The 18,178-nt window shown below is 33.3% G+C and overlaps 3 protein-coding genes across 3 annotated transcripts; all 3 read right to left on the bottom strand.

Moving 5' to 3' along the window:
* Positions 1-23: 23 nt before the first annotated feature.
* LOC18028941 (protein DETOXIFICATION 39) lies at positions 24-2,645 on the bottom strand. Its single transcript, XM_006413653.1, has 7 exons — positions 2,316-2,645; positions 1,104-1,735; positions 953-1,009; positions 605-843; positions 386-504; positions 207-293; positions 24-86 (listed from the first exon to the last, which is right to left on the bottom strand). Exons 1-7 carry the CDS (start codon positions 2,643-2,645, stop codon positions 24-26), a joined length of 1,527 nt encoding a protein of 508 aa, XP_006413716.1.
* A 2,555-nt stretch (positions 2,646-5,200) lies between these two features.
* Positions 5,201-8,806, bottom strand: LOC18028638 (protein DETOXIFICATION 39). Its single transcript, XM_006413652.2, has 8 exons — positions 8,380-8,806; positions 7,043-7,674; positions 6,454-6,510; positions 6,123-6,361; positions 5,903-6,021; positions 5,722-5,808; positions 5,543-5,604; positions 5,201-5,440 (listed from the first exon to the last, which is right to left on the bottom strand). Coding segments are annotated over exons 1-8 (1,515 nt in total). The 5' UTR covers positions 8,698-8,806; the 3' UTR covers positions 5,201-5,439.
* A 1,268-nt stretch (positions 8,807-10,074) lies between these two features.
* On the bottom strand, positions 10,075-13,853 carry LOC18028637 (protein DETOXIFICATION 39). The gene is made up of 8 exons (XM_006413651.2): positions 13,338-13,853; positions 11,342-11,973; positions 11,172-11,228; positions 10,855-11,093; positions 10,603-10,721; positions 10,436-10,522; positions 10,264-10,330; positions 10,075-10,155 (listed from the first exon to the last, which is right to left on the bottom strand). Exons 1-7 carry the CDS (start codon positions 13,647-13,649, stop codon positions 10,268-10,270), a joined length of 1,509 nt encoding a protein of 502 aa, XP_006413714.1. The 5' UTR covers positions 13,650-13,853; the 3' UTR covers positions 10,075-10,155; positions 10,264-10,267.
* Between the last annotated feature and the right edge of the window lie 4,325 nt (positions 13,854-18,178).

Here is an 18,178-nt window from a genome sequence, read left to right as displayed (position 1 = left end):
AACTCGCAAACATATTCCCAGTTTCATGTAAGGACTGGCTCCTTCTTGTCCTCCCATATATCCAAACGTTTTCTCGCCTTTTTCACCTGAAACATTATATTAGAATAATCTTAATAATTTCAACACACCCAAATCAAAACTAACTTATAAAAATACTATGATTCTGAATCAATATGATGTGACTTGGTATTATAGGTAGCACTTACCTCTTTATCCCAATCTGTTCGATAGGTGACGTAAAGTAAAATGAGGGTTTGCAAGAGGGTGCCTCCAATCATCCCGGTCCATATTCCCTATCACCATATTGGAATAAATATATTTTTTTAATATAGATAGATAATAATGAGGCATATATTATATAGAAAGTATACAAAAAATAACGAACCTTGGCTTGAAAATCGAAAGTGAAGCCGAGAATACAACCAACGGGAATACCAACAATATAGTAACAACCAACGTTCACATATGCCACAAATGTCTGCCATCCACATCCCACTGCCACTCCTACCAAACGAATACCAAACCAATATACTTATTTGGCCCGGTCGGTTAAGGTAAACCGGTTAAAAATGTTTAACTTAGTGTTGATTGCATGCATGTATACCGGACAAGACGGGTTGGATCCCGTTGAGAATGATGGTGACGGCGAGAAAAGGACATAGCTCAGAGACGGCCTTAGCCACGTCAGCATCCGACGTGAAAATGTAGCTGACGTAGTCCCGCGACATCATCAGGGCGAGAGCCTCCGCGAGGGATATAACGAAGGAAACAAAAGTCGCCGTCCATGAAGCGAACATCGCCGATTTTGGATTTTCTGCTCCGAGCTCATTACTTGTCCTTACACTTTAATATTTATATTTTCCACAATTTTAGAATATAATTTTCAGCAATGTTGGTTAAGAAAAAAGTTAGTCAATGAGTTTACGTAAATTATGAGGAGTAAATTACTAACCTTATAGCCGCATTGAAGCCGATGGAGACCATGAAGGAAAATCCTGAAATTGACATACTGTAAACAAAAATAATAATATGTTACTAAACAAAAATGTTCAAAACATTGAAATATTTTCTCAAAAGGTAAATATCAAGATTAATGGATTTACCAGATGGAGAGAGAATCTAGAGAGAGAGCGTGATCTTTGAGCAAACCAGCAAGAAGAACTAGAATATGAGAATACCACATTTCCAGACAAATCATAACAGCGGAACCAGCAGAGAACTTAAAGAAGCTCCAAAGACCTTGGAACGATCTCCAGCTAAGACCAGTCCACGTGTGTCTAAACGTTGGGCTTGTCGTAATATACAAACTCTGAGCCAGAACTATGAACCACCAAGAGATGGTAAGAACATAAGCTATCCCCATAAGACCCATGCCCACTACGTAAACGGTGGTCCACGTCAGCAAAACCTGAAGGAGGAGGGCGGCGCCTGAGATGTACGCGCTGGGAGCCACCACGCTTTGGGCTTGGAGGAATTTTTGGGACGTGAAGTTGACGGCGTAGGCGAAGATTTGAGGGATGAGTCCGGCGATGTACAAAGATGCCATGTACGAGACCGTTTTGGGCTCGCCTAGTAGGAGTAGAATCGGGTACGAGAAGGTGTAGAAAACTGTCATGGGCAAGCCAACCAAAGCGAGAACGATCGTTGCTCTTTGGAGATAAATCCCAAGCATCTCGTACCGTTGTGCCCCATACGCTTGTCCACATAGTGTCTCCACTGCACTGCCCATACCCAACTATACAGATTACATAAGACAAAGTCACAAACAAGCCAAAAAAGTTTAATCTATGTATATGTTATATGTTTTTGGGCAAAGTCATAAAATAGCACACTTCTGAGTTTAATATATTTTATGCTTGAAAGATATTTTCTTAAGAGGGTTTAGATGCTTAGTAGGAGTTTGATTTGAATAGTCGTCGATTGATTTTAAAGGGAAAGAGATTTAGTAATGATATAAAGAGTTGTTTGTACTTAGATTATTATAAATTAAAACTTCAAAAATTGAAAAGATTTTCATGATATTTTCAATATCATATTTAGCAAATTGGTTTTGAACATTTCCCTCCTTGTTTCATCATTTTTAAAGAAGTCTTTATTTTTATTCTTGGTCAAGAAAAGAAGTCTTTATAAGACACAAAAATAAGTATTATTATATATTTGCTGATATCTTTTACTGAATCTACTGATATATCAAATTGCAGGAAAGACCAATACAATTCTTGATAAAAATAATATTAACGTGCCTGACATATATGTGCTTCTTTTATTTTTGGTTAAAGTTCCACATATATGTGCTGGTGTGCACGATTACGTACCATGAGGCCATAGACGAAATTGAAGTAGCTAGTGCCTATGGACACGGCGGCGAATTCCTTACCACCGATATGTCCGGCAAAGATACGAGTCGAGATACTCATTCCACTGTTGACTAAATAAACAAGTATCGCCGGAAGTGCCAACCGGAAAAGAAGTTTCATTTCTATGCACGCGCCTAAGTACACGCGCCTCCGGTACGGAAGGCTACTCTCCGATAAAACGCTCTCGAGTGATCGGACCTCCTTCTGTGGTTTTTGCTCCGAGTTCTTCGGATCAACCAACGGTTGCCGGAGATCGGTTCTCTCCACCGTCTCCGTTGACATATCCATAGGTTATTTATTTAGGTTTTTTAGCGTCTAGCTTATGTAGGTGATTAGGTTTTGAAAGCCCATCATTTTCGTCTATAAATAGAGAAGATTGTTCAACAGACAGTAAAGTATTGTTGATATTTTTTTAGAATGACCTTATAAATGAAAACAATAAAAGGTGACATTAATATAAACTAATTGCGTAAAAAATATGTATAACCATACCAGTGTTCTAAAAATTCAATCGGTCAGAGACTCAGAACCAACCGAACGTGTTGAATTTGTCCAAACCGTTAGAAAACTAGTTCACAGAAACAAAAGCAACCGACAGCCGATTTCTATATCTATATTTGTATACTTAATAATAAAATATACGACAATAGAAAAAAATACTTATAGATTTGTCATTTTAGTTTAATGGTTAAAACCAAAAAAAAAAATCTTAGTTTAATGGTTATTGACCAGCTGGTGATGGCTTTTTGAGGATTTACCACTAAGGCAATCAACTCTAGTCACTAAAAAAACAAAATTTAACATCATATCTTTAATTTCTTTAATTTATATTATTTAGTTATAAAAAGATATAGAATACGGTCACATAAATAATGATCTTTTGAACATGTGCAAATTCATATACAACTAGATTTTACTCTGTGCATCTGCACGAGAATTTTATCAAATTTTGTAATGTAATTTCTGTTTTTTATTTACATATAATTTGTATTTAAATTTTTTTTTTGTATTATTATAACCACGATCATAAATTCTAATCTGTTTATTATATTAATAAAAAATACAATTATTAAAAAAACATAATTCTAATTCATTCATTCTATTAATCCAAAAAGGTTTGGTTATAAAAACATAATTGGGACTGGGTATAAAAACATAATTCTAACATTTCCATTTATAATATTATATAATAAAAAATACTAATTTTAAAATAATTTTTAGTTTAATATATTGTATGTTTTAGTAAGTTAACCCACATATGACCACAATTATAAAAAAAATTTAGCATGTCCCATCAAATTACCATATATTATAAATATTTATCAATTTTCAATATTTAAATTTTTTGACTGATTGATTATGATTAAAAAATTACAATATAATCACATGTGTTATTAATATTATTTAAATGTCAAATGTTAATTTAAATTTAAATTATATTTAAAGAAGTCTAAAGTAATTTAACTTAATATTTAACTTCTCAGATTTAAATAAATTGCATTTTAAAATATTTTAATTTTTAAATTAAATATAACATATATTAAAGAAATCTTTAATTATCTAAATTGATATCTAATTTTCGGAATTATTTTTATATATAAAAAATATATATTTTAAAATAATATCGCAACAAAATAAGATAATCTTAAAATAATTTTTAAATAATTGTTTTTTAAAAACATTTTAGAAGTGGTTGGATACAAACATTAAAAATGTTTTTGTTTTAATAGAATAGATAAAATATCATCCGACAATCTAAATTTTTTTTAGTGACTAGAATTTAATTTAGAAAGTAAATATATAAAATTAATTTTATGTAATTTAGAAAGTAATTAATTTTATATATTTTAACATCCGACAATATTTGTTTTTTTAGTAACAATTTAGAAAGTAACTAATCTATCGAGAGTATCATTAGGCGCAGCAACCTATTAAAAAAATATGCAAATGAACATGTGCAAATTCATCATATACGAATATAAAATATCATCCGACAATCTACGCAAACTACTTTAGCACGTTTTTAAGGCTTTTAATTTGTAAAAATATATTTGTTTTGAGCTCGTCGGATCCACTAACTCAACTGACACATTGCTAAATTGATGATACAAAGCGGAAGAGACATCCGTAAAAATGACATCATAGTTATTTTTTTTAAATGATTAGTAAAGATATGAAAATCATTATAGTATCGATTTTATTATCGCAATTTCCTAATTGAGAATCGAATCTAAATTGAAACCAAGCTAAAAGTAATCCTACTTTTTTTTTTATAAAAAAATGTTACACAGTTACAGCATCGCCCATGCAGAGTTTGTCAGGTCTAAACCCGGTACAGATATTTAAGCCCATGTGGAGATGTTACTTACATGTCGGACGGAGGAAGTAGATGGTGTCGAGGAGGTAGACAACCAGCGTTGTAGAAGCCGAGATGCCATTGCTGTGTTTGAATCTCGATATCTTGAGATTCTTCTATTGTGGATCGTTGAGTAGTCAATGATAATCGATTCAGCTGATCGTAGTTGTTGCCAGTGCAGTCAGTGGTTTCTTTCAGTCTAGGTATTTTATATCGTGTTCTACCAGGCCAGTAAATTTAGTCTCTTATGGTCTTTTGTTTCCCGATTGATTATGTGAATTCGTAATTGAGTCGTCCTAATTCCAAACATGAGTAGCTTGGCTTTGATTGGCGATATGATGGTCTCGTCTGTTCGACTGTTCTTTACATCCTATGTCTCTAGTTTTGACACTTATGAGTTATGAGCTTAACTAAACTCCGTACGTGTGCATTACTCTTAATATTTACATCTAAATTCCTGGATAATTAATATCGGTCTTCAAGTAGCAATAGTCAATATATCTAGTTTAAAAAACAACTTTCAGTGCATTTAAGAAACCAATCCATCAGATTAGCTAACAATACCATTCCGAAGAAAATAAAAATAGTGAACAATTGTGTTCTAATTATATTATAAGTCTATACCTACAAAAAGCTTCAGAAAAAGGATCTTCAGAACCACCTCCACAGACCACACTTTTTTTCTTTTTTTTCTTGGTATTTCACTCTTCCACACTTGTTATACAATCTGCAGTTTTTATTATGTTATTATTAATTAATATATTATTAAACTTAATTGGTAGCTATTTATAAAAAAAACATATATAATTAATTTCATTAGATCCATTACTAATTTTGGAGAGACTCCTTCTTCTCATCCCACATATCCAATCGAGTTCTCGCTTTTTCCACCTAAATCATTGTATAATAACAAAAATCTTCATTAATTAAAAACATGTACACAACCTTAAAATCAAATTGAGCTTATAAAGTAAATTCTAGGACAATATTGTGTTACGTAACACTTACCTCTTTATCCCAATCTGTTCGATAGGTGACGTAAAGTAAGATGAGGGTTTGCATGAGGGTACCTCCAATCATCCCGGTCCATATTCCCTATCACCAACATTCACATAAAATTAACTTCACTATACATAGATGAAAAAGCATAGATTATACAGAAAATATACAAAAATATATAATTACGAACCTTGGCTTGAAAATCGAAAGTGAAACCAAGGATACAACCAACGGGAATACCAACAATATAGTAACAACCAACATTCACATATGCCACAAATGTTTGCCATCCACATCCCACTGCCACTCCTGCAAACCAAATACCAAACGGATACTTATTTTGGCCCGCTCGGTTAAGGTAATTAACCCGGTTTTAATGTTTAACGAAATGTTGATTAATGCTCCCATACCGGACAAGACGGGTTGGATCCCGTTGAGAATTATGGTGACGGCGAGAAAAGGACATAGCTCAGAGACGGCTTTAGCCACGTCAGCATCCGACGTGAAAATATAGCTGACGTAATCACGCGACATCATCAGGGCGAGAGCCTCCGCGAGGGATATCACGAAGGAAACAAAAGTCGCTGTCCATGTAGAGAATAACGCCGATTTCGGATTTCCTGCTCCGAGCTCATTACTTGTCCTTACACTGTCATATTATTATTTTTTCCAAGTATGATTTAATTTTCAACAATATTGCATGGCTAATGATTTGATATTAAGGAAGAAACATATACTAACCTTGCAGCCGCATTGAAGCCGACGGAGACCATGAAGGATAATGCTGAAACTGACATACTGCAAAAAAGAGAGAAAAAATTTTAGATTTTTTTTTACGGCATGAGAAAATGTATTAGATGTAATAAAAGATATATATATATATATATTTCAGCAACATTTTTTTGATTTATTGATTTATTCCATTACACTACTTTAGTTAGACTATACTTATATTTTAGTATTTTCAGCTCTATAACAAAGAATAAATAAATAAAAACAAATTTACGGCATCTGGGAGGGAGAGAAAAAAAAAGTGACGAAGAAAAGGAAGACTATTATTTCTTTGAATTTTCCAAGAAAAGGAGAGCTCTTACTCTATCGATCACTTGCATTACAGGTTATAAAAGTCATATATTTGGTACTTTGGATTTGTTTGGTACACAATAACGCATGATTCACGTGTCTTTCTCAATATTTATTATTTATAGGATAGATAGGTCATAAATGTATCCAACAAATATGACAAGTCTTCAACCAAAAATAGACCCAACATTAAAAAAAAACATTTTTTGACAAATCAAGATATCAATTAATGAAATAATGGACTTACCAGATGGAGAGAGAATCTAGAGAGAGAGCAGGATCTTTAAGCAAACCAGCGAGAAGAACCAGAATCTGTGAATACCACATTTCCAGACAGATCATAACAGCTGAGCCAGCAGAGAGTTTAAAGAAACTCCAAAGACCTTGAAACGATTTCGAGCTAAGACCAGTCCACGTGTGTCTAAACCTTCGACTAGTTGTAATATACAAAGTCTGTGCCACAACCATAACCCACCAAGAGATTGTAAGAACACAAGCTATTCCCATAAGGCCCATGCCCATTACGTAAACGGTGATCCACGTAAGCAATATCTGGAGGAGAAGAGCGGCGCCTGAGATGTACGCGCTAGGGATCACCACGCTTTGGGCCTGGAGGAACTTTTGGGCAGTGAAGTTTACGGCGTAAGCGAATATCTGAGGGATAAGTCCGGCGATGTACATAGAACCCATGTACGACACCGTTTTGGGCTCACCTAACATGAGTAGAATCGGGTACGAGAAAGTGTATAGTAGTGTCATGGGCAAACCAACAAGAGCGAGGACAATTGTTGCTCTTTGGAGATAGATCCCAAGTAAATCGTACCGTTGTGCCCCATAAGCTTGTCCACAAAGTGTCTCTACTGCACTTCCCATACCCAACTGTAAACAAAAAACGTAAAAAAAAAGCCCAAAATTAATGCTTGATTATTTAACTATATACATATATCTGTTTTTCTTACTATAATATTCCCGTTGAAAGTTTGCTCGTAAGAAACTTCTACACGGCGATCATTTTGTACAAAATAAATTCTGATAAGGATATATTGGTATTTCAAAATTAGGGGTAATCGTTAGACTCTGGCAAAAAAAAAAATTGCAAAGTCGAAGTTAGTATATTTAAGGGTAACAATTTCGGGAATTGTATGTTTATGAAAGTAGCTGCATAACATAAGTTTCGATTCCTAAGTTTAGAACATTGAGTAGTTACAGAGCCTTTTTGTCGAGTAATATAGTAAAACTTAGGTAATATTGCGCTGATTAATATGTATAAACTCTTTCTCGCTTAAGATAATAAGATGAGCATTTTATTTTTAACAAAAAAAAGATGTGCATTTTCTATCAATTATTTCTAGATTTGGTTGGCACTCGAAGAGATCTGAAAAGATCAACAATTATAGTCAGATTTAAGGCTAATATTAATATTAGCGTGCTGAACGAGGACCATTTTTTTATAGAAAGAAAACTTCTTCAACTAATCGTCGTGGTAGCCATTGACCTTAAATACTTAAAACATTAAATATCAAATGCAGAAAAAAGACATAAATAAAAATTATTAATTTTATATGTAACGTAAAAGAAACGTACCATAAGACCATAGACGAGAAAGAAACAGCTGTTTCCGAGGGATGCGGCGGCGAGTTCCATACCGCCGATACGTCCGGCGAATATCCGAGCGGAGATACTCATTCCGCTGTTGACTAAATACACAAGTATCGCCGGAAGTGCCAACCGAAAAAGTAGTTTCATCTCTATGCACGCGCCTAAGTACACGCGCCACCGATACGAGAGGCTACTCTCCGTTAACACGCTCTCGAGTCCGACGTCCTTAAGAGGTTTTCGCTCCGAGTCCGTTGGATCTATCAATGGTCGCTGAAGATCGGTTCTCTCATCTGATATGCCCATTGGTAATATAGTTTACTTTTCAACGTCTTGGTTTATAACAAGTTTTAGGAGAGAAGGGTTCTTTATATAAGAATGAGGAGGGAACTGGTCAGAGACGTGAGGATCTGTGGGGTTTAAAAATAATCAAAAATGAAGATAAGAAAAACAAAACTATTTGTGTGTATAAAAATAAGTAATGAAGTCTTTAGAGAGCAACAGTGAAGGGAGCGATCAATATCAATATGCCGGGTGGGTTCCAACTTCCAAGGGACTATGTAATAAAATATTGGTAGTTGTTCAAACAAAAACATGTTGAAATTCTTTTATAGTATTAACTAGTACTAAATATGAAAAATTAAAGCAATAAAAGGAAGAGATATCTGCCGCGTAAAAGATGTTAACTTTGAATCTTTGATATTAATTAACTACAGAAAAACAACGATACGGAAATCAATTTTTTGATCTAAAACGATCTATGTTTTGAGACAAATATAGTATTTGAGTAGGTGTTTGGGAAAAAAAAAATATATACGAAAATGATATAGTACTGAACAATACTCATATAAAAAAATATCCAGGCTGAAGGTTCAGAAAAAATATAATCGATTGTTGACAGTTTTATAATAGGGATTTGTTCCTTCTTTGAGTTGGTTTTTCAATCCAAAACAGTTTTCTTTACATTTTGGATAAGATTCTCAATTCGTGAAATATTTGTCTTCTCCTATCTTTTTCGCTTAACTCTTCTTTGTTTTTCTTAATTATGTTTCTGCTTAATTTTTGTTCTCTCTTGTATCATGACTAGTGTGATTAATCATTCGTTTGATAATAGGTTGAATTAAATTATAATGATTTGATGGTTAGATGATGATGATTTAGATTGTTTCTTGTTGGATCCTTCATATAGTATTTTATGATTATTGCTAAATTTTGTTGATCTTTCAAATTTAGGACTTCGGCCTTTATCCATGCTAATTTTATTGCTGGTAGCTTGCTCAACCGGATGACAAAGAATGGTTGCCCAATACAACATCATATAAAATATTTTAAAAATCAAATTATAACCTAACCGAACCAAATTTGGTGAACCCAATCGGAATTACATAAAACCAAACGAAAGCTAATCCTAGCTTTTAAGAAAAAAGAAACTTCATTAAAATGTATTGAAATTCAAATTACTTTACTACGTGTGGACGTCCGTGTGGATCACCCTAGTATTACATCAACATTCCAGAATAAATAATTAAATATTATCTCCAAAAGTAATAATAGATCAATTTGAAACTAATTTCAAGAAATTAAGCCATCCATTAGATTTAACGAAAAAAATATTAAAAATGAGAAATCTGGTGAATGGTTTAGTTCTATATTATAGCTATAAAAAATTCAAAAAGAAGGATCTTCGTTTCAAAACCACCTCTATAGACCACACTTGTTATTTTCTTATTTTCTTTGTTTTCCACACCTCCACACTTGTTAAATCTGCATTTTGTAATACTAGTATATTAGTACTAGACTAGCTATATTATATTATCAAATTTAATGGTAGCTACTTCAAAACACAAATTACTCTTTTTGATTATACATTACTTGTTTAACTTTGAAGAGACTCCTTCTTATCGTCCCACATATCCAATCGCTTCCTCGCTTTTTCCACCTTAACCATTGTAAAATTATTATCTTAATAATTTTGACACTCCCAAATCAAATTATAAAATATGAAATCAGTATATGATGTGACTTAATGTCATGTAACACTCACCTCTTTATCCCAATCTGTTTGATACGTGACATAAAGTAAGATGAGGGTTTGCATGAGGGTACCACCAATCATCCCGGTCCATATTCCCTATTACCAAATTCGAATAAATTTAACTTTATGATATATATAATATATTTTTACAGAAAGTATATTTTAATTAAACGAACCTTGGCTTGAAAATTGAAAGTGAAGCCGAGGATACAACCAACAGGAATACCAACAATATAGTAACAACCAACGTTCACATATGCCACGAACGTTTGCCATCCACATCCCACTGCCACTCCTGCAAACCAATACCAAACCAAAATTAATTTAGCCCGGTTCGGTTAATTACACTGGTTGTCTCGGGTTTTAACTAAAAATCAACTGCACATCTATACCGGACAATGTTTAACCACACAAAAAAACGTACATACCGGACAAAACGGGTTGAATTCCGTTGAGAATGATTGTGACGGCAAGAAAAGGACATAGGTCAGAGACGGCCTTGGCCACGTCAGCATCCGACGTGAAAATGTAGCTGACGTAATCACGTGCCGCCATCACGGCGATGGCCTCCGCGACGGAGATCATGAAGGAAACAAAAGTCGCCGTCCATGTAGAGAACAACGCCGACTTCGGATTTCCTGCTCCGAGCTCGTTACTTGTCCGTACACTATAATAGGTTTTTCAATTTATGATTAGCAATGTTTGCTAATGATTCGAAATGATTTATAAAAACATAAATACTAACCTTGCAGCCGCATTGAAGCCTACGGAGACCATGAAGGATAATGCTGAAATTGACATACTGCAAAAAAAAAAAAATGTTAAAGAGAATTGGAACCAAAAACGATCCAAACATTGAAAAAAAAAGTGAAAAAAATCGAGATAGTAATGAAAATTATGAAATAATGAACTAACCAGATGGAGAGAGAATCTAGAGAAAGAGAAGGATCTTTAAGCAAACCGGCAAGAAGAACAAGAATCTGCGAATACCACATTTCCAGACAAATCATAACAGCGGAACCAGCAGAGAGTTTAAAGAAGCTCCAAAGACCTTGGAACGATCTCCAGCTAAGACCAGTCCACGTGTGTCTGAACCTTTGACTAGTTGTAATATACAAAGTCTGGGCCGCAACTATGATCCACCAAGAGATAGTAAGAACATAAGCTATGCCCATAAGACCCATGTCCATTACGTAAACAGTGATCCACGTCAGCGAGATCTGGACGAGCAAGGCGGCGCCTGAGATGTACGCGCTAGGGATCACCACGCTTTGGGCCTGGAGAAATTTTTGGGCCGTGAAGTTGACGGCGTAAGCGAAGATTTGAGGGATGTGTCCGGCGATGTAATAAGATGCCATGTACGATACCGTTTTGGGCTCGTTTAATAAGAGTAGAATCGGGTACGAAAAGGTGTATAGTAAAGTCATGGGCAAACCAACAAGAGCGAGGACAATTGTTGCTCTTTGGAGATAGATCCCGAGCATATCATAGCGGTGGGCTCCATATGCTTGTCCACATAAAGTCTCCACTGCACTTCCCATACCTAACTGTATAACCATTTTAAAAGAAGTGAAAAAGGTAAAAACATTTTAAAGATATATAAAGTTCTGACTTAAAAAAAGAAAGAGACATATAATTCTTATGTATCACAATTTTGTGTTTTTCTGAAGTCCAAATCAATCATTTATTACAATTCTTTACAGTATATAGTATTAATTCACGGCTATCAATAAAATTAAGGAAAAGGGGTTCAGCTCACGAGCAAATAAATAAAGCTCATTAATACACTAAAATATAAAGAGGATCATAAATGTTTGACTTCTATTCCAAATTTCCGATGCTACTTAAAATGTTTTTTTTATAAAAAAAAACATGCTATAATAGAAATAGAAAGATTTCTCTTTCGTACTCCATGATATGAATTTATTTTTACACAAATCTGTTTATCATTTAGTGAGACTGGAACGATTATTATTTTAATGGAAATAGCTGCATAACGTGAAGTTTCGATCCCTAAAAATGAAAAGATGTCAAGTTCATTTTTACTGTAATTTTCTAATGATCATTTTTTATTGTTACCATCGGTAATAATAATGACTTCTAATACCTTTCATTTTCATGAGTCTTTCTAAATAAGAATTAACGCCTAAGAAAACTATAGTTATTATATCTCGCTATAAATGTGTGTATATTGGTAATTATTTATCAAAAGAATAATATTTAACATCATGACAACATCGTAATACGTAACCATTGACCACAAAAAAATACTGGACCACTTTTTCCTTTCTAAGAAATATTTCAATAATGCATATTAACATATACTATTTTTTTTGAAATATATACTCCCAACAAATCTATATACTTTTTAAAAATCTATGTTTTTAAAATTTTTTTTGACCAAATGCTTGTTTAAGAAATGATTGTTTCTAGATTTGTTGAGAAGGTGAAGAAAAATTTAAAAGCATGGAGTACATGGGAAGAAAACTAAAAATATATATATAGGGGGAAAAGCATCGTTACATGCAGTACTCCTTAACCAAATGGCACAGAATTCATGAAATGGTAAGAAAACTAATAAATGGATTATATTAGTAATTTTTTGGCGCGATCAGATACTCGTTTAAGAAATTAAAGTATTTTCTAGATTTGTTGGGAAGTGGAGAAAATTTTAAAAAGGATAAATTGAACAGAATGACGAAAAAATAAAAAACAAAGATCTAGGAGCATCGCTACAGGCTGTAATTCACTAATTCTTAACCAAATTGTGACCTATTATGTTCATAATTTAATGTTAACACGTAATCGAGGTAACATTTAATACTTCACTCATTTACCTCCTAAATATCCTTATATTATTATTAATATTATCAACATGTCTCCACGTCTCCACACATAAAAGTCAACGTACCATGAGGCCATAGACGAGACTGAAGCAGCTGTTTCCGATGGACGCAGCGGCGAGTTCTTGACCGCCGAGATGTCCGGCGTAGATTCGAGCGGAGATATTCATTCCGCTGTTGACTAAATAGACAAGTATCGCCGGAAGTGCTAACCGGAAAAGTAGTTTCATTTCTATGCACGCGCCTAAGTACACGCGCCTCCGGTACGGAAGACTACTCTCCGTTAAAACGCTCTCGAGTCCGACGTCCGACGGAGGTTTCCTCTCCACCAACGGTCGCCGGAGATCGGTTCTCTCCGTCGTCTCATTTGACACATCCATTAGGTTTTTTTACAACAAAATAAAGGTTTTGGTTAGATAAGGAGTGAGGAGGAAATGTAACCCAAAAAAAAAATGAGGAGGAAATGGAGTGGAGATGTGTGTCAGTGGGGGTTTCTGAAATAATCAAAATGAAGATAGGAGAATTAAACCCCTTTTGGTGTGTATAAATATAGGGATTTGACACCTACTCTCTTTATTTATTTAAGTGCTTCCTGGAAAACAGGTGTCTACTTCTTTTTTTTCTTTTTTTAAATGGACCATGAGACTTTAGGGAGCACAATATGATACTCTGGGGTGGGATCCAAAGAATAAACGAAAAAAAGATAGACCAAACAATATCTTTGCAGAATCTATCAAAGAAAGATTGAGCAAAAAGAAGTAATATTAATGTAAACAAAATGACACAGGGAAAACTTGTACTCCATCTGTTCAGAATTATTTGATGTTTTAGAAGGTTTTTTTTGTTCAGAATTATTTGATATTCCCACTTTTCAATGCAAAATTTATTGAATTTTTATAGTTTTTGACTTTTTATATTCTGCAGATAGTCTTCTTATTGGCTGAATGATATTTAAATGAATTATAAATAATATTTTTAGTATAGGAAAAATAAAAATTAAATGAATCTTTAAACTGTGTGCAAAAACCTTAAACATCAAATAATTCTGAATAGAGGGAGTATAACTTAACTAACTAAAAACGACAACTATTTAACAATTTTTTTTTTAATTTAAAACGTGTATAAATTGATATTATTGGATATCAAATTTATTATTTTTATTAAATACTAGTTGTTCAACATATAATTTTCATTTAAGCGTTGATTGCTTTTTGTACTAAGATTCGTAAAAGTTATATTTACATGCAGTTCCAATTGATAACGTTTAATAACAATCACATAAATCATTTTTTACCGCTTCGACTAGGTCTAAATGCTTATCCCTAGTAGGCGATTTCGGATTCCGGTGGCGGATGTTTGGATTTTATATAGAACTACTATAATTGTTTTATTTGTCTTATTTTTTTTTTTTAGATTCATATCATCTGTTTCGTTACTCCAAATTGATACAATCATACAAATAAGGCTTCTCAGCCTCAACACGCGATCAATCCAATCCGGCATTACAGAAAAAAAAGCCTTGTTACAGTAAGTAGAAATGAAATGGATTTTGTAGCTATTCTATTAGCCACCATATTAGCCACCATGTTCCCACGTCGGATAAAACACCATTTGAAGTTGGTAAGGAGTTCTTGAAAATCTCAACAAATTCAATATTTTGCATATCAAGGTAATCTTAATAAATTAAATTTCTAAAAAAAGTACCTATTTATTGCGGATACTCGAAATATGTGTGGGCAAAACTTCTGAATCGAATACATTACATGTACCCGAAATTATTACTCGTTCGAATAAAGTCAAATACCGATCGATACCTTAAATTATCAGAAGATAACTAATTACTCGCGTCCATCCATAATAAAGTCGCCACAAACGGACAACAGTTATCAAATTATAAAGGGCTATGTGGTTTATTTGGTCACTAATAATAAGTGTCAGACGCGTGAAGACGAGAAGTAGTTTGTTCTTCTTGTTTGTGCTTTTGTTTTGTTTTGTTGTTCTCCACGTTTAGTTTGGAACTTTGGTCTGTCTAGTTAGAGTTTTAACTAACTTTGAATATTGGCACGTTTTTGTTAAAACATCTGGTATATACTAACTTATACAGTATTATTATTATTACTTTTATCATTATCTATAAATCGGAATACGACGTTCGTGGTTAGTGGTACCAATAATACAAATAAGATTGGAAAAATGAGTAGAATCCTCTGGATCTATCGTGCAAAAGAATGACTACACATTTTTTTTTTTTAAGGATTTACACAGAGAAGAAAAGGTAAAAGATTTGACACCCAATGATGAAGAGGTAATGGTCGCCCAATACAAATTCATATAAAATATAGTACAAGATAATCAAGTTATCAGTTTTTATTTTTCTTTGTTGATGGCTATCAGATTTCATATAGATTAAAAATTCATAGCTATGATCGATATATAATATAAACTATGGAATAATGGAAACAACTTAAAACAAGCAGGTAAACTACCAAATGGAATTGTTAAATCATACTGTATGAATGGATCACTTTGTAGCATAGCGAAATGCCGGAATTCAAGTCTCAATCGTGTAATGTATGGTGGTGGCTAAAACGTCGCTAGAATGGTTTAACAAGATTAGGATGGCTGAAAAAAATAAGTAAAGCCAAAGTTTAGAAAGAAGCGATTGATAAACACTTGGTTGATATATAAAAATAATTGAAAACCAAGAATAAAACAAACAGATCATCGTGGCTCTAATACTATGACAGAATGAAGAGAATACTAGCATTTTTTAATTTATAAATTCTCATCGCTCTATTCTTGAAGTCATGTATATACAATTTTTTTATAATCCGTTCCAACGAAACTATATGTGTTATCAATACGCTAAAACATTGAGAATGGAGATACCATAAAATGTAACTTGGTTGACTAAAAAACAGATATTAATATTCAGATAGCATATTCTAAAGGGCACTTGTTGCGCTGAACCTTAATTACGTACATTTGGATTATGTGAAAAATTGACATTTCAACTATCTATTTGAACCTTACGCTCATTTGCAGCCGTCGAGCGACCCCCACAATCGTACTCCCCAAACGTTCGTATATGTAAATAGTTTATATACCGACGTCAACAAAGAAAGCAGAAAAACAGTATATACCATAGTTAATAGCCACCAAACGTTGGTTGTTTGTTTTATTATTGTTTACTACTTTACTTGTTTTTTAAAAAACATTGATAATAATTAATAAATATAATGTGCATGATATTGACTTCTCGCCAACAAAATTATTTGCCCGGCTGCCATCAGAATTAGCCAGAAAACAGCATGTTCAACATGATTTTCGATTAATTACTCTCTTGGTATTAATTGTTGTGTTATATATATATATATTCTAATTGAAATGTTTATGTTCTATTTATCCTTGCATTCAGTAAAATAAAAATTGATGTACCGTTTTATTAAAATTTTAACTGATTATTTTTAAGCCTGTTAAATTATTAAATTTGAAACAAAAGAATATCGAGAAATGGCTTTCAAAATATATTATATGGTATGGCGATTTCTTGTTTTTGGAAAAAGTAGCATGACAATTTTAAAAGGCAATTTCATTTTTTTCATGCTGTTTTCGAATTCTTTGAAACCGGTAGAAAACATTATCAAAGAAAAGAGAGAATAATTCATAATTGTATTGGTAACACTTAAAGCCTTACATTTGTCATCTGAATGTAGAACATTTTGATGCCAATACGTGAATAAAAGGCCTACTATTTTGATTTGATACTCGATGGTTTCTAAGTTTTCAGTTTTCTTTGGGTTCTTAACTACCTCTTCTCCCGTAATATATGGCGTCAAGAAAGCCCAGCATATATCCAAAACTTGCCCAATTGAGGCCTGTATAAATCATTATTATTATTAATTTTTTGGTATCATAAACTATTAAGTATTAATTAACTTTATAATTTTTTCTATCATAAACTACTATTAAGTATTAACTATATAATTTTTATTTAAGAAAAAAGTATAAATAGAAATTGTTCTTTGACCAACATACATTTCCCTTTCATAAATAAACTTTCCTACGAGTAAGAAGTCGTGTATTTATTGACTCGTATTTATTGACTCGTAGTTTCTTGGATCCGAGCGAAAAAGAAGGTTAAGTTAGTTATTAAAACCTCCATAGTTTGGGACGAGATCATTTATACTTGTTCTTGTACGGACTTTGATCCCGAATTTTAGAATTAATTAAAGCATCTTGTGTATTCGCATTCAGATGTTACGTTGAATATTTCATAGCATACATGAAGACAATCGTACTTTTTATTTTGCGTTATATATTTGTTCATCACTTTGATGTTGTTATGTAAGTGAGGTAATGGTCGAAAAAAACAATGTAAGTGAGCTAAGAAACTTCTAAATGTAGGATAATATAACTCATATCATCAATCAAAAGCCTATGTTAGTGACTGTGACAATTATTTCGCATTTACATCAATGTCAGTTTACTTTTTAAGATGCGAGATAAGAGAGAGGGGGGGGGCTTTTCTCTCTTTTCTCTCTTTTTTCTCTTTTCTCTCTCTCGGATCTTTCAGAGAGAGGAAAAGTTCTCAACTTATCTTTTCTTGTAGGTAATCTCTGATTGTGTTCGGATCTCGATGTTTGGTTTTCTTTTCTTAAGTCTTTCGGCGCTGTCCAGATAATAAAATTTCCGATCGTATTCGGATTTAGTTTTTGTTTAGTTAGTTTGTTAGTTTTCTTTTCCTTTTGCGGTTCTTAAATCTTTTCCGGTCGGAGGAGATAAAGGCCGGGTGTTGCTTGGAGGCTCTTCTTCCGTTGGTGTGCTGGATTCCTGGTACAATCCTTCATACCCCCTATTGGAGCCGTAAGAGTCGGCTATGGATGAAGGTTCTTTGTGTGCAAGAGAA

Source organism: Eutrema salsugineum, unplaced genomic scaffold, assembly GCF_000478725.1.
Source record: "Eutrema salsugineum unplaced genomic scaffold, Eutsalg1_0 scaffold_1, whole genome shotgun sequence".
Classification (NCBI taxonomy): domain Eukaryota; kingdom Viridiplantae; phylum Streptophyta; class Magnoliopsida; order Brassicales; family Brassicaceae; genus Eutrema; species Eutrema salsugineum.
The sequence above is the reverse complement of the archived record's forward strand: the minus strand, read 5'-3'. Positions and strand labels throughout refer to the sequence as shown.

Excerpts from the sequence above, each read along its gene's own strand:
- LOC18028941 (XM_006413653.1), bottom strand. The coding sequence starts at position 2,645 with ATGGATATGTCAACGGAGACGGTGGAGAGAACCGATCTCCGGCAACCG. Across the intron at positions 844-952 it reads GGCTTCAATGCGGCTATAAG|TGTAAGGACAAGTAATGAGC; the intron begins GTTAGTAATTTA and ends TAAATATTAAAG. Across the intron at positions 87-206 it reads GAACAGATTGGGATAAAGAG|GTGAAAAAGGCGAGAAAACG; the intron begins GTAAGTGCTACC and ends ATAATGTTTCAG.
- LOC18028638 (XM_006413652.2), bottom strand. The coding sequence starts at position 8,697 with ATGGGCATATCAGATGAGAGAACCGATCTTCAGCGACCATTGATAGAT. Across the intron at positions 6,362-6,453 it reads GGCTTCAATGCGGCTGCAAG|TGTAAGGACAAGTAATGAGC; the intron begins GTTAGTATATGT and ends ATAATATGACAG. Across the intron at positions 5,605-5,721 it reads GAACAGATTGGGATAAAGAG|GTGGAAAAAGCGAGAACTCG; the intron begins GTAAGTGTTACG and ends ACAATGATTTAG.
- LOC18028637 (XM_006413651.2), bottom strand. The coding sequence starts at position 13,649 with ATGGATGTGTCAAATGAGACGACGGAGAGAACCGATCTCCGGCGACCG. Across the intron at positions 11,974-13,337 it reads GTCTCGTCTATGGCCTCATG|TTAGGTATGGGAAGTGCAGT; the intron begins GTACGTTGACTT and ends ATGGTTATACAG. Across the intron at positions 10,523-10,602 it reads CTTTCAATTTTCAAGCCAAG|GGAATATGGACCGGGATGAT; the intron begins GTTCGTTTAATT and ends ATTTGGTAATAG.